The sequence below is a fragment of the Crocodylus siamensis genome, chromosome 6 (assembly GCF_052110815.1).
Source record: "Crocodylus siamensis isolate JL-2025a chromosome 6, ASM5211081v1, whole genome shotgun sequence".
NCBI classification, from domain to species: Eukaryota; Metazoa; Chordata; order Crocodylia; family Crocodylidae; genus Crocodylus; species Crocodylus siamensis.
In genome coordinates, this window is record NC_143400.1 from 37601588 (window position 1) to 37617465 (window position 15878).

The following is a 15878-nucleotide window of genomic DNA, read 5'->3' on the forward strand; positions in this document are numbered from 1 at the left end:
TGCTCCTTGCAATGGGCAAGCCATGAGCAGCATGTCCCATCCACATTTCTTCCTCTTGATAGGGCACAGCCACGCTCTCCATGAGAGTCAACGAGAACTCACCGCGCGCCGGTATGACGGCAGCTGCAGGCACTGTCTATTACTGCTGTATTTGCTATCAGCTCACTGCTGCACCTCGACACCTGCTCTTTGCAGCCAGATCCCATCGTACATGCTGAGCCCACGTAACCTCCCCAGCTGAGAGGAGTCCTCCTAGGGGTGAGGGCAGCTGCAGAGCAAATCCATCTGGAGCCTCCCAGCACAGAGACCCAGGCAAGCCCTGAACTACTGTGAGGGCAGAGGAATGAAGCCAGTGGTGACTGGTGCCTGACAGCACAGCTTCTGGTGGGAGTGGTGGGTTGTGGGTTCAGATTACTGCTCCTGCCATTGAGTGGCGGAGCCAGCAGGAGGAAGTGAAAGTGCTTGCCCTGCAGGCTCTGCTTCAGTGGGAGCTAGAGGAGAAGACCAAACTCAGAGGAGCCAATCCGTCGTGGAAAGCGTAAGGGGAAAAAGAAGCATGAGGTCATGGCTTGTCCACCCCAGCCTTCAGCCCAGCGCAGGAGGGGCTCCCACAGCGCAGTGCGCTACCCTGAATCCACTCTGCTTACAGTATCAGGTCCTGGGCGTTCAGCACTTCCCCTGGGAGATCCATCCCCAGCCTAATACAGGTGAGCAGACGAAGGGACCTGGCTGGAAGGGAGCTGGAAAGTCTTGACAGTGCTGCCAAGTGCTGTTATGGGTTGGAGATTTCAAAGAAGCTGGGCCCAGTTTTCCAAGAGCTCAACATCCACCAGTGGCGCCAGCTCTGCGGCAGAGTCGTAGATTCACAAGCATTAGGTGCTGGATTCCCAGCTCCCACACAGGTGAAGAAACAGAGGTCAGATTTTCAATTGGGGGTTGGTGTCAGATCTATGCCTGACATGCTATGTCCCTTGGAAAATCACATCGCTGCCTTCTTACACCTGCTCTGTACTCAGGGACTGTACTCAGGGACATTTCCCTCCCTTACGAGGAGGGCCCAGAAGCTCTTCAGTCATTTTGCAAACCTACCTGAATCCCGAGACCTCCGTGTGCAGCAGTCAGCACGATCTGCTGTAATTTTGACAACGTAGCTGCTGGGGAGACGCCGTGAGCTACCCAGTGTCAGAAGGAGAGTTGGTGGCAGAGACGGGAAGGGAATCCAGGAGCGCTGCCACCGTGCTCGGGTTGCAATCATGGTGTCACCTGCCCTCTCGGAGCTGGGAAGGGAATCCAGGTCTTCTCATGCTTGTCCGTGGCTTTAGTCACCAGATTGCACCTGCTCCCAAGTAATCTTTGTGTTGGTGCTTACTTGTGAGACTGCTGTTTGCATGAGGAAGTCACAGAACAACAGACCCCGCAGTGCAATTATTAAAGCCAGTGCTAGCTCTTTTATTTTCATTGCAACTATAAGCAGCAGCAAAAGCACTATAAGGCAAGACATGCTCTACGTTTAGGCCAGGAAAGACCCTGCTGTAATGGGAAGCAACTGACTGGAGGGCCCAGTCACGTCAAGGCCGGGTGTTACTAATAGGACTAGGACGAGCATTTCTTTCTTGAGACGGGGGCTGCGCGGGGTTCTTGGGAGCACAGCTCTTTGTGGGAGACGCGGGAGACACAAGCTTGCCACCACCGAAGCCGAGTGGCGAGCAGGGAGGCTCTGGGTTTGGCCACACACGTTGATGCTGCTCCTAGTCATTGTGGTGCTGAGTGAGGAACTGGGTCGAAGCCACAGGGGATCCGAGTCGAAACTGCTCGACAAACCGCTCCAGTGGCCAGGAACCTGGAAAGAGACCAAAGGGCAGATGAGTAGAGCCAGACCCTGACGGCCACACTGGCCAGCGGCTTCAGCGACAGGCAGTGGACGGCGCACACCCAGCCCCTGGGACCCGCTGCAATCAGCTGCGAGCAGAGTTGGCCCTTGGGGCTCTCTCCTGGCTGCTAGGGCTGACTGCTGGGAGCCTCGCCATGGCTCTTGGGCTGGTGGCCATGCTGCCTGCAGGTGCTTCTGCTTGCTGTTTGCCTACTCTCTTCCCAAGAGCTTCTTGCTGGACGAGAGGCCCCGTGCTCACCCATTGGCCAGCGCAATCCCAAGCCACTCCTGTCCTGGGGCAATGGGCCCAAGCAAAGCAAGCTGTGTTTGGCCCAGTCACTTCTTAGCCCCTGGCTTGCCTCTCATCCTTCCTCTTCCATCTCCCAGGAGTGCCCAGGCACATGCTGCGGCCACCAGGAGCACGCGTGCATGTAAGAGGCTTGCTAGATGCCCGCCACTATCGGATGCACCAGCCCTGCCATGCCAGAGAGGTCCAGGGAGAACCACGGGGGCATCTCCTGCATTTCCTCCAGCTCCAGCACTGTGGGGTAAGCTCCCCTCGAAGGGACCAGGGGAAAGGACCATGGAAAGCAGGTGGGCACAAGGAGCCAGGTCCTCAGCCTCAAAGTGCTGCATCCATCCACAACGGCAGAGGCTCTGGCTTGGAGGCCTGGATGAGCACCCGGTGCGGGGCGTGGCGGGGCTCTCCAAGTGGGCAGTGTGGGGGCAGGCTGGAGGGCAGGCCAGCACTAGCAGTGAGATTGCTGTTTGTTTTTCTGTCCTGTGTGATACCGACCACATCCTGCAAGGAGAGAGGCAGACTCAGAGACGGTCTGCGCGCGAGAGATCAAGATCAAGGCCGCCAGAGACACCCAGCACCTCCCAGAGCTGGGCACAGGCGAGGATGCAGAGGACACCCCAAGGGGCCTAGTGGCACAGTCGGGTCGGCTGGGTCCCGAGCTGCTGCTTGCTCACCTCCCTGAGACACTGCAGTTGCAAACGTTGTTTGTTTCTTGCCTGTTCCCCTCCCCGCCCCCTCTTCTGCTTCCTGATGACCTTTGGAGCAGACCTTCCCACGGCTTCCCACAAGCCCACCCCAAGGTGCTGCTGGAAATCCCCAGCTGCTCTGCGTGGGGGAGAAAGTGGCAGCTCCCGAGGCCTCCCTTTGAAAGAGGCCTGGGGATGCAGTGCAGTTGACCCTCGCTGCCTCTGCTGCAAACCCTCCTGGGTATTTTGCAGGCTGGCAAGGCCCTCCTCTGCCCCATGCATGCTCGGGTCCTGGCCCGGCTCCCTGGACATCTGCATTCACAATGGCTGTGCGCCACACACGGCTTTGCAAAGGGAGTTCGCACCCGGGCACCAGCAGTGTGGCGCAGGCGTTGAGGAGTGCACACCTGCCCGTGCCTGTTGGCACTCTGGGAAAAGCCACGCAGCCAGACCGTAGCGCCCCGCGGGGCCGCCGGTGCGCCGTGCCTTCCGGCCCAACAAGGTGGGGATGTGAAGCCAGGCGGGCTGTGTGCCGCAGGAGCACGTTTCCTGAGAAACAAGAAGTAAAACCACAGCAGGCCCCCGGGGGAGTCGTGACCAGGCGCTCACAAGGAGCCGGCGCCTGTCTCATGCTTGTGGGGACTGAGACTGCAACTCCTGGAAGCAGGGGGCCGCTCCTTCTGCACGCGGGGGCCGCGGGATCGCCCTGCGCCCAGGCCGGAGCCAGTGCGGGCGTTTCTCCCGGGGCTGGGGGCGGCGGGAGATCCTCTCTTGCAGATGGGGGCGGGAGGGAAGTCCTGCTCCTTGGCTGTGGGAGGCAGGAAAGCCCCTGCTCCCCAGCTGTGAGGTGACAGGGATGTCCTCTCCTGTGGGAGTAGTAAGTACATCCTGCTCCCTAGATCAGAGATGCAGAAATCCCCCTCTCTGGCTGGGCAGGAGGCACAAGGAGCCTGCCTCTCCTTGGCTGGATGCAGGGGTGGCACCAGGCAGAGGCACCAGCCACATCCAAGACTTATTGTGATCTTCCCCGTCTGTCTGCTCACGGCCTCATCAGAGCTAGAAGTTCCTCGTCACCCCGCTGCTGCACCCGGCAGGGCTTCTTGAGGAGCTCACCGTGAACCTGAACGTGTCCCACGGAGGTGAGCGCTTACCACCCCCCGCCTACAGTACGGCATCGAGCCACCACCGCAGTAGCCCACGGCATCGTGCTGCCTGCATCTAGCTAACTTCGCAACCCTTGCGGACCAAGTTAAAGCAAAGGGAGGATACAGCTGTGTCAAAGAAGGATGGATCCGGGCCTTAGCGCAACCAAAGCCGGCTGTTTATGCCACATGCCTCTCCTGCCCCTCCACACCCCATCCCGTCCATCTCGTTACTGCCGTGGGAGGGATTGGTGTTGCTTATCCGAATTCAAATCTCACGGTGTTGAATACAGCCAACAAGCCCTGCTGCTCTTGCAAAACTGCTGAGCAAAGCCTGGAATTGCTTCACCGGGTGCCGTGCTGACAACGACCTGAGTAGAGCGGGAACGAGCCACGGCGGGACTCAGCCTGACTTGAACACCTCCTCTTTCCTGTTGCAAGTGGGAGGAGGACCCTGCCGAGGAACGGGCTCACACATGCCCATGGCCTCGGGATGACTCAGTGCTCGAGAGCGAGGACCAGTGCAGCCAAGTGCCTTGCGGTTCTGCAGCCAGACAAGAGTGAAAAAGTCCCTGTTTTCCTGCACAGCCTCCTTTTTTCCACAAGATCGTCTGATGGAGGTTAACCCCAAGGAAGTGTCAATCACGGAACAAGCCACTCACTGCTCTCATGGGATGCGGTTGCGCCCGTGGCATGCACTGGGAGGTCAGTCACCTTTCCCCAAGCTACCACTCCATGGGACGGTCTCTCCCCATGGGGCAAGCCTCTGGGGAAGTAGCCGTTAACTCTAGGTTTGGCCACTGGTGCTATGCAGAGTCCCGTCACACCCATACTTCGGGGCTGCAGTGCAGAAAAGGCAGTGCATATGCAAAGAATATGCCATTGCAGTACTGACGCCTGGCAAGGTGTTGCTGAGACCATCCCCTGCTTTACTCGCCATGTAACCGCACAGGTAAGAACAAGAACGGATGAATATCAGAACGTGAGAATTGCCATTGACTGGGTCAGACCCTAAGTCGAGTCTTCTGTGTCCTGCAGGAGCAGAGAATGGACACTGAAAGGGAGACTAAACTGGGTATGACCACTGTTCTCTCTCTCTCACTCACAGCCCCCAGCATTTAAGATCCAGGAAGTCCTGACTCAGAAGCCGTGCCCCTAACTGCTTAACAGCTACCAGTGGCCCTTTCCCCAAGAATTTGTCCAATGCCTTTTTGAATTTGGCTAAACTTTCAGCTTCCACCGCATCTGGTGGCAAGGAGTTCCATGCTTTAATTACACGCTGGGTGAAAAAGCATTTCCTTTTCTTAGTTTTAAACTTACTGCCTACTAATTTCCTTTTGAGATCCCTGGACAGCCAGCCACAGAGACCCACAGCTTGCAGCAGTCCCACCTAAAGTGCCTCATTCCTGACCTGCAGGGACCCATCCTGGGTACAGGAGCAAGTTCAAGCCTTGCTCATGTTGCCTGGGATGGGTTAAAGCGCCTTTTATATCTAACAGGCTGCATCTTGGAGCTTAACATAACTCTTGCAGTTAGCAAAAAAAGTTGTTGCTGTCATTCTCGTGTGCTTTACCTTTCAGGAGGGGAGCAGGCCCAGTTCTGTGGGGCCCAGCTAGCTTGTCCTCTCTCCTTTTCTGCCGGCAGAGATTGCAATGACTGGGTCTGGCTAGGCAAATGCAAGGGGACTCTTCAGGGTAGGGACCATCTCTTTGGGACTGAATCTCATGGCAGAGGCCACTTGCCCTTAGAGGCAACCCCAGCAAAGACAGTACAAGCTAAACCCTGTGGAGAAAGAGAGAGGGCAGCTGCGGGGCTCCTAGCACCCTGCCTCTTGACACGAGAGCCAGGGGACTTCCAACAACATTCAAAAGGGGCCAGCGTGAGGCTAGCAAAAGGAAACGCTGCTATGATGCAGTACATCCCTGTCAACTGCAGCGAGGAAGACAAGGAGCTTGGGGTGGGGGTTGTAACAGGACTACATGCTGAAGAGAACATCTTGATTTAAACAACACACCTAAAGGGACAGGAACCTCCCTGACTTAGGACACAAACTAAGCCTTAGGTGCTAGAAGTTAGGAAGCAGCTTCCCTTAGCTGTAGCTTTTTCTATAACCACCCTGCTCACTGCAGCATCCTTTGCCAGTCACCAGACAGTGCAGTAGATGGGTCCCTGCTCTTATCCAGTACCAGCCCCTGTGGCTCTCCAAAGCAGGCAGCCCGGTGACAGCAGTGCTTATCTACTGGGACATGCCCAGGGACCCATTTCCCATAAATGAGCTGCTCAGACAGGCAGTGAGTGAGATCTAATATGACCACAAAATGCTAAAAGAAGAGACAGAGCATGGAGCGAGGAGGGATGGGCTACCAGTAAGGTGCAGGACCAGGTCGCAGGAGCCTGGGGTTGGCTTTCTGGCTCAGTTGCGGCCTCAGACGAGGGAAGTGGGGGGGGACACATGCCTGCAATGGTGCTCCTTGTCCTGATCCTTTGCCCTCTATTAGTACCATTTGCAAGAGCATTTCAAAGCATTCTGCGAGCCCCAGGCAGCAGATCAAAACTATCCCCATTTCACAGGGGGTTAGGCAGAGACAGGGACAGGGGCCTGCCTGCCACAGGGCTCGTGAGCCTTTATGACTGTTGACAATTTCTGTGTAGAGCCCAGGATGAAAGGAGCCACAGGGGCGCAGGTTTTGCCCAGGACCACAGGCCTCTGCCCGGAATCGCATGGTGTGTTGTGGAAAGAGGGTTTTTCCCAACCTACTTTTCCACCTGAGAACACGTGGGGCCCATCTCCCCCTAGGGGAGGCCTGTGCCCTCCTTGGGGAAAACCCCACGTGGATCCCCCCTTTCAGCACTCCTGTGTTCAGCACAATACCACCTCGCTCAAAGTCCAGGAAAACCGCCGAGCCACAGTGACCACATGCTGCTGGGTGAGATTTCAGTCTCATCTGGGGACATTTCAGCCACCAGGAAGCGGAGGTGGGTGATGGGTCCTGCAGGATGACGTCAGACTCAAGTCTAAGGCTCTCACCTAGGATGCCCAGGCTTTCCAAGAGCCCTCCCCAACGGTCCTGGATGGCCAATGCCCTCCCATACCTCCCAACCTTGTATGCCTTGGAGAAGCCCACAGGCTTAGTGACACGTCCCAAGCCCCAGCGTGCCCACAATGACCCCTGTGCACCTGAGGTCCTGCCCACAGCCCAGTATGGCTAGGGTAAAACAGTCCCCCTACCCTGCTGCCCTGTGCTGGTCTGGAGAACCAGAGTTGTTGCAACAGGAACTGGGTCGAGCACCCCTTCCCCACCACCCCGCCACTCTTCCCCCAGTCTGGGCATAGCCAGTGATTTCTCTCTGCAAATATTTGACAGTCCCTGAATCACTGCTGCTCTGACACCAAATGGCCTAATTGATTCAGTAACACTTGGTGCTGGTGACTCACCAGAACTCTTGATTAGCAGCCAGGGATAGCAGAGAGAGAAAGAGCTGCTGGGAAACTTAGGAGGGACGGGGGGAGAAGGGTCGAGAGGGCCACAGTCCCCTCCCTTCAAGAACAATAAGACATTTCATGTGCAGTTTGGTCCATGTTCAAGCTCACTTCCTGGACGATTATATCACACACAGCTTTGCCCTTATCTCAGGACTTGCTGCAGTCAGACCAGCTAAGACCACTCCACAACCACCCACGCTTACAGCTGCTGTACAGCAGGGAAACTGAGGCACACGGAGCAGAAGTGACTTGCCTGTTCAGGAAGCGGCAGACTTGGGAAGAGCTCTGACGCTTGCTGTTGTGCCACAGATGCTGGACAATGCTCCCGGTCACAGTGCTAAGCACTTTTCGAGGCACAGGGGTAGGCCCAGGCCCCTCACCCGCGAGGGCAGAAGCAGTGGCTGGAGTGAGCTGTTCTCCACTTGCAGAGTGTAAAGCCTCCCCGGTGTCGTTGCGAGGCCAGCAGTCACCAGGCTGACTAGCCTTCCTTTTTGCCTGTGCCTGGTTCTGTCCTCGCTGAGCACTGATGTGTATCTGGAGCGCAGTGGCGGTACACCTAGGGTGAGCTGAAAGGGGAAACTGGTGTAACACATGAGGGATCATGTGGGCTGGAGACGAGAAGTCCCTAACTGTTGACGGGAGGTCTCACGTGCAAAGCGCTTGCGTCCATCGCCGGCCCCAGGACGCGGGCTCCCGCCCGAGACCAGCATGCATTCTGTAATTTATCTGCCTCATCACTGGGGCTGTTCTCGGTGAGAGGAGCCCTAATGTTTTTTCTCCAAAGATTAATGATGTCCCAGTGGCGGTGGGCGGGAGTCCTTTTTACCAGTAAATGACACCCGCAGACTTCTACACTTTGGGTAGCGCAGCTGAAAAGCGCTTGTTTCGCAGCCCTGTCCAATTACTTGCGGGCAATAGCTGCCGAGTGGCAATTCTTCCCGGGGAGTCAGCTGAGAAGTTTGGGCCCAACTTTGTCTGTGGCGGAGCGCTGTGCGATTGCACATCTTCCTACTCTGCTCTCCACTGTCGGGCTAGCTGCTCCTTTTCCCCATCCGCTGCTGTCCCACAGGGATTGTGGAGGCACCTGGTTCTCAGCCGGTGGTAGGGGATGCTAGGTCTTCAGGCTGCTTCCATTCTTGTTGTGGATTTAAATCCTTTGGGTGTTCAGGGATCTGTTCTGCTGCTGCGGGCAAGCGAGGCACTGTGTCCTGCTTCCTTTGCACTGCCTGGTGTCTGAGACTTGCTAAAGACAAGACTCCGAGACTCACTAAGTGGGTGTTTTCCTGGTGCTGGCCACCCCCAGGGGTCAAAGAGCAGAACTCCTCTTGGGGAAGATTCCTCCTGTGGTCAAAAACAGAAATGAGGTCTAATGGCTGAGGTAGGGTCAGAAACTGGACCTGATGCTCCCAACAGCCCTGGCCTGTGGCTTCGGTGCAATTCTCCACGCTCCCGTCACGTCCTGCAGGAAGTGGCCTGTCTTCCCGAGGGCAGCGGGATTCACAGCAATGAGCAGTAGACCTGATCATCCGGTCCTCATCCGTGCCACCCCCGGGGATCAAAGAAGCCTCTTCCCTAGCCAGGGACACTGTCCCCATGCTAGCACTCCAGCTGTATTTGCACGAGGGGGACTGTAGCATAGTGTGAGGAGGTGGTTGGAAACACGGTTCCCCTGTGGCTTTCCCTGTCCAGGAGCCCGATTCAAAGCCCAGTGATTTCAGTGGGTTTTGGATTAGGCTTCACATCGGCAATGTTCTGCCAGCGAGCACCACATTTAAACACAGTTCAGATAGTCTGATCTGCTGTGTAGACAGGGCCTTAGGGGGAGGTGGGTCACCACCCTGTCTCTAGGTGGGTACGATGATATTACTAGTGTTATGAAGGAATGTCTCACACCTGCCTGACTCTTTGTTCTCCTACCGAGGATCTGCCATGAAGCCACGTGCCGTCCGGGGTCCTACAGGGCACTGTCACCTACTCGAGGGACCATCCCGACTCTGCTCTGCTCTGGGCAAATTATTTATCCCGGAGTGGCCAAGCAGAGATGCTGCCTCAGCTTCCCAACCTGCTCCTGGTTAGACTCGATTTTCCAGCTGGGTGGAACTGAGGCACAAGGAGTGCCTTGCACAAGGCCCTGCCGTGAGTCAGGGGCGCAGCCCAGATGAGAATCTAGCACTGGGTGGAAACGAAAATAATACCTCGTTGCTGGCGTGAGGGCTGGCCAAGCTGCTGCAGGGGGCATGGAGCATGGTGCTTGGCCTGGGAGCTTGAGCCGGTGTCTGCAGGCAGCGAGTCCAGGAGGAATCTGTTACAGTGGGCACCCAAGCAGGCTGGTTCTCTGCAAACTCCCTCTCTGGGGACGCTCTTCCAGAGGGCATGCTGGTGAGCACTTGTGCATTGGTGCCAGGGCCAGTAGGAATCTGCAGGTGAAACCCTGCAGAGAGCAGTGCAGGATTGCCCTGGCAGTGTCCTACTGGAAGCAACCTGCTTTGGAGCTTGGAGCTGCTAGCAGGGAGACAGGTGGCTGTTTTATGATGGACTCCAGTGGACGTGGCCAGCACCAGGGCTCCTTGAAAATCCCACTCATGTTGCATCCACACGCGTGTGCACACAATCCTAGGGCCGGGCAGCCTAAGCATTCCTTCCAGGTCTGGGGATGCTGGTAACCCCTGGCATGCGCTGCAAGTGCACGAGGGTTATGCCTGCCCATCGGCTGCCCAGCAAGCTAGCACCCAGTTATCTTGGGTTTTCCTGTCTGTCCCTCTCAGCTGCTCATCTTGTCCACTCGGGTAACCTGTGCACTCTGGACACATGCCCTTCGGTGAACACCTTGCTCGGCTTCCCAGTGCAAACAGGACTCTTCACACATCAGCACTAATCCAGAGTGGTCACACTGCTCCAATGCACACCCTATGGGATGCGGGGCAGCATTATATACACCCCCCCCAACCTGGACCTACTGCATCAGAACAGATACTAGCTCCCTTCCCTGGAAATGATGAACAGGGTGCAAACAGCACAGTCCTCAGTAAGACAACATAAACGTGTGGGGTTTCCTCACTCAGGGAGACCCTCTTTGTTTACTGCCCTCGCTATTAACTTCCATCAGCATGTAAAGCAAGGACCTTCAGTACAAGTGGGCAGACTTCCTTCTCTCTACCACTTGAGCTAAAGCACTGCTGCCCCTAGCTGAGAGTGGCAGCAAGCCATGATCACCTGTGGATCATTCACAGAACATGATCGTGCTTTACAAACATGCTGCACTTGGTCCCAGCTAAGGAGCAGGGCTGGGTTTGTGGCTTTGCCCCCTTGTTGTGAACTGCAGGAGTTGGAGCAGCAATGGGCTGCTTTCTTTCTTTCTGAGACAAAAAAAAATGAGTTTGCAAATTCTCCCTTTGCTAGTCCCTGAAACCCAATTAGCTTGGGGGGGTCTCCCCTACCGGCTCTGCACAGAGCCAATGCCAGATGCAAGCAACTCAGGTTATTGTGACTTCGTGACTTGTACAAAACTGCTATTGCCCGTCTGAGGCATTATGATCTTAAAAGGGTCAACGCAAACCTCAGGGAATCAGCAAGATGCTGGGCTATATGTGCATACATGCACACGCTTGCTTTAAGCTTAACCACTGGAGAAATCAAAAGCTATGTCCTGGGTCCTCTGGGCATTGCCGTGAAAGGGCTGCTTGCCTCGCTGTGTTCACAGCTCTGACAGTGAAAGCAGCAGTACCACACACCTTCGGAGTCATACTTTGCTATTACTGGTATGGTCCCTCTGCTGAGTCGGCTTGTTTATTGGTTTTACTGGATCACTAAATTTCCCAATGCAGAAGGGAGTTTCCCTGTGTTTGGTGCAGCAGACAGTATACTGCCTAAACAGTTCAAAGCCAGACCCAAGTGTTAACACCTCCGCACCCAGTAAGTGGGTTTGACATTTGACAGACCGCAAATTTTTATCGTCAATCTACCCAAAATATAGTAACTAATCTAACACTTTTGTCTCAGTTTCTGGCTGCGCCACTGACTTGCTGCGTGGCTTTGGGAAAGTCACCTAGCGCTCCCTGTGCCCTGGTGTACGCCCCTCTCCCCTCCCCCACCCCAAGCTGTGGCAAGCTGTGATCTTAAAGAGATTTATGCCTGTAAAGACCTTGACCATCTATCCACAAATGGGGCTATGTCAACCAGGAAGGAGCTTTAGTCATGAATGACAGCTCCATCTATCTATCTACCTAGCAGCATACAGGAGGATCTACCTATGGGCCTTTTAATGGACAACAGCTTGTCTTATACCTCCAATTGTAAATGCCTCTCCCTGCCATGGCCTGAATTGCTGATTTAAGGTGGAAAATGCAGGATTTATTTATTTAAAAAAAAAAAAAAGTTTATTCTCTTGACCTTTTTATTTTCCATTCATTTGAACAAAGAGGAAAACAAGTATTTGATGTCAATGGCTCTGTATTTATATAGGTCATAGTTTAGTGCCCTCTTCTGGGCACATGGCTTGTCATTCAGAAGTTCGGCTACTGTTCCATGACTTCTTTTAAGCCAAAAATGCAAGATGTTTTGTGGGGAGGGAGAGGAAAGGGAATGCAAGGGAGCTAGTGGGAAGAGAGGCATTTTCACCGTCTCATTTAAGGAGGGAGTTTAGGTTTGGGAACCCCGGTATGAACAGCATTGTGCAACAGAAGAGCAACATGCAAAGCAGGGAACTGGGAGGTGACCATTAATACCTACAAAAGGTGAAACCGACTGTTCCAGTTCCATCGTCTGCCTCAGCTTCACTGCAAAAAGGAAACGCTCTGCACTGACACACTGCCGCTTCAAAGCCATCCCTGTCCCATGGGGCGTCATTCCCGTTCCAAGGCTGGCTGTTTCAGCCAGGATATTCAAAACAGGGGAAGAGTCAAGGAGCTGTGTATACGAATTCAGTGTTTCAGACATCGCCTTGGTGTTGGCTGCAACTCTCGTACACACCGCTCAAGTGTTCCTCTTTGTTGAAGTGATAAAACAGTGCCAAATTCATCATCCCTGGGCTTATTAATGGCACGGGTAAGGAATCAAAAAGAATATATGTTGATGAATGGGGCTGCACAGTGCTTACCTTTTAAGCTGATTATCTGTCTCTCCCATGCTCATCACTTGTTATCAGAGCTCGCGAGAGGCCTTCAGACTATCTGTGATAACTCAATAAAGGTACCGCTGCCATCTGCTGGATGCCCTGGGAACTGCTTCACTGTGTGTCATAGGCCCTATTCTGCCTAGAGCGAGCAGAGAGTCTTATTTAGCTCAAGTGACAGGACACCTCTGCTTTTGGGGGCAGAAAGTTCTGGGTTTATCACCCTTGCTGCCATGTTATTCTGGGCGAGTACAATCGCGGCAGGTACCACTGTGCTGAAGTCCGGGGTGGGCTAGGTTTCGTTACAGCATGTTTGTTAACTAAGAGCTTCCCTTTAATACCAAGATTTTGGAAACCACTTGTACATGGGTTCTCCCACAGCCAGATGAAAGAAAGCGTGGATTCCACTCTGCTTCATCTCCCTGATGAGTCTCAATAGCAGTCCCCTGCATGCTGCTTTCTATCTGATCACGAACTGTCTGCAAGGAGAAGGTACTTTGATTAAGTGCCCCACCCTTCTACTAAACCTGACAGCCCTGAACAGATGGCATATATTGGGGATTCATGTTTATTCAACAGGCACATGGGGCTCTATTAAATCAACAAAAATACTATTTGACAGTAACAAGAAGGATCTGGGTGAAGGCAAGACGAGATGGAAAATTCAGAGTTAAGCCTGCCAGCTCCATCCTTAACAACTTCCTGCTGGGCCTCAGCACTTGAGAGAAGAGTGCGATTTTGTGCCGCCAATATGACAATTCTTCGAGGGAGAGGGGTGAGCTGAGGCCTGGATAGCAGTTTTCAGGTTGAATATCCTGGCTTTGGTCAACTGCATCCAGGACTTTATTATTCTGATGTGCTGCAAAATACAGGCTTGCATTTTTCCCTTTACTTATCACCTTTTGGCTTCAGTGCAAGAGATGGGGAAAATGTCACAGATGTGCCAAACAACTTAGGGTTTGATTCTGCTCGAGTGACACTGGCATAAATAGGCTTTTACTCCACTGAAGTCAGTGGGGATATGCAGGTGTCACACCCAGGCAATGAGAGATCAAGACCCTGTGTCTGCCTTCCCTAGGACCTCTGCCCTGCTAAGGGTCTCCTATGGGCATTCAACTGGATGGGCTGTAGGAAGCCTTGAGTTATTTTCAACATCAAACGGTGAGCAGACCAGGCATGTGATTCAGCAGTGAAAAGGTTAAGAATAACCATCATCCCACTCTGCATCTGAAGGTACTCCCACTACAGTGAAAAAACCACAGATCTTGGACTCCCGGGTTCTGGGTTTGGCTCGTCTGTCGATTCAGTCCCTCGTGTACAGTCAAGGGGGATGGAGCCCTCCGTCTCCCTGGACAAGTCACACAGGCCAACATATTCAAACCCAGCTGACTAGAATGAGGCACATAACTCCATATTCAGTCACTTAGGCAAGCAGCCTGATTTTCAGAGGTGCTGAGCACCTGCCGCTCCCAACAAAGTCAAATAATAAGATCATTTCTCTGCGTGCAGCCTTTTATCTGATCATGAGCTGTCGCGGCAGAAAGCTCTTTGATTTTGTCTCCCAACCTACCTTCCCCAGCACAGGGTGAAGTCAAGGGGAGATGCAGGTGTTTAGCACATCTTAGGATCAGCCCCCAGATGGTATCGCACGATCCGTTCTACCTATAGTTCGCCACCGCTACTCTGTAATTTACTTGTATAACCCCGCGCGCTCCAAAGTAGAGTGTGTGCCACAAAACATGCGCTGGAATGAACTGTCTCTGCAGTGTAAGTGGCCAATTATCTCAGAGATGAACAACTCGGTAAAGTTCCCTGATCCATCTGAAGGGGAATTGGCGGATATTGCTAATAGCCGGGCCTAGCATGTGCAGAGCTGGAAGGAGACAGAAATGGAGAGAAATAATCAGCAACGGACTAATTAAAAGTCAATCGTGCAATAATCACTAGCCAATGAGCTAGGGTACACGGGGCTCAGGCTCTTCTCTTCTGTAACAGGGACCATGTGGGAATCGCATGTGCAGTTGCTCACAAGGTTTCTGCGCATTGTCTACTCAGGACAATACCCACTGGCCAAATAACTCTTGTTGCTGCTTCCTGGTGCCTTCAGACTGAGTGAGCTGCTGACCTCAAAACGGCAACTGAACCTGCCCTGGGCATGGAGGGCAGCTAGCGACAAATTGGGATTTCAGAGCTGCTTCCTCTCTCTGCCATGGGTCCAAGCCTCAACGCTGCCCCTTCCCTCCCCACGCACCCGCTGGCACTTCAGTAATCCAGATTCTGAATGTCATGGCTCTAGCTCTGCTCAACCGGTGACAAAAACAGCCTCACGCTTTCCAGTTGGGTTTCAAGCAGAATGCTGTGGCTATTGCAAAGTACTTGAAAACAATCCCGGCACAACCAACCCGCAGGGGTTTTGTGGACTTATATTCTAAAGCAACTGGGTCTATATAAGAGACGACATGAAGAAGAGTGACGTATGCATGGCAACAGACAGACAGACAGACAGGTACACAGGGTGACAGAAAGCTAGATCAGCATATCAGAACAACCCGGTGGAGGCCTCAGAAAATTCCCATCAGCCTGACTAGCCCCAACTATATGTTCTGGGGGTAATCCTGGCCAAGAGATAGGCAAACTCCCTGGGAGGAGGTGAAGGGATGGGCTCGACTAATCATCTTAATAGGCGAGTGGCCTGTTGCAAGATTGTGCTTGCATACTGCTTTCATAGATTTCATAGATTTCATAGACATTAGGGCTGCAAGGGACCTCGGAAGATCATCGAGTCCAGCCCCCTGCCCAAAGGGCAGGAAGTCAGCTGGGGTCAGAGGATCCCAGCAAGATAAGCATCCAATTTACTCTTGAAGGTGTTCAATGTAGGTGCTTGAACCACCTCCGATGGCAGGCTGCTCCAGACCTTGGGGGCTCGGACAGTAAAGAAATTCTTCCTTATGTCCAGCTTGAAACGGTCTTGTAGTAGTTTATGACCATTCAGCCTCATCATCCCTTGGGGCGCTCTGGTGAACAAATGTTCCCCCAGATCCTGGTGGTCACCCCTGATAAACTTGTAGGTGGCCATCAGATCACCCTGAGCCTGCTTTTCCAGGCTAAAGAGTCCCATGTCTCTCAGCCTGTCGTCATAAGGTCTGCTTTCCTGACCTCTGATCATGTGCGTGGCTCTTCTCTGGACTCTCTCAAGCTTCTCCACATCCTTTTTGAATTGTGGGGCCCAAAACTGGACACAGTACTACAGCTGCGGCCTCACCAAGGCCGAGTACAAAGGGAGAA

General features: G+C 53.8%; 1 protein-coding gene across 6 annotated transcripts in view; it reads right to left on the minus strand.

Moving 5' to 3' along the window:
* Positions 1 to 1420: 1420 nt before the first annotated feature.
* Positions 1421 to 15878, minus strand: part of PEBP4 (phosphatidylethanolamine binding protein 4) — a 186408-nt gene continuing 171950 nt past the window's right edge. For all 6 annotated transcript variants that reach the window (XM_090052925.1, XM_090052926.1, XM_090052923.1 and 3 more), the window contains one exon: positions 1421 to 1840. In XM_090052925.1, the coding sequence (XP_089909051.1) occupies positions 1749 to 1840 (92 nt within the window). In that variant the 3' untranslated portion in view covers positions 1421 to 1748. The remainder of the gene's footprint in view (positions 1841 to 15878) is intronic.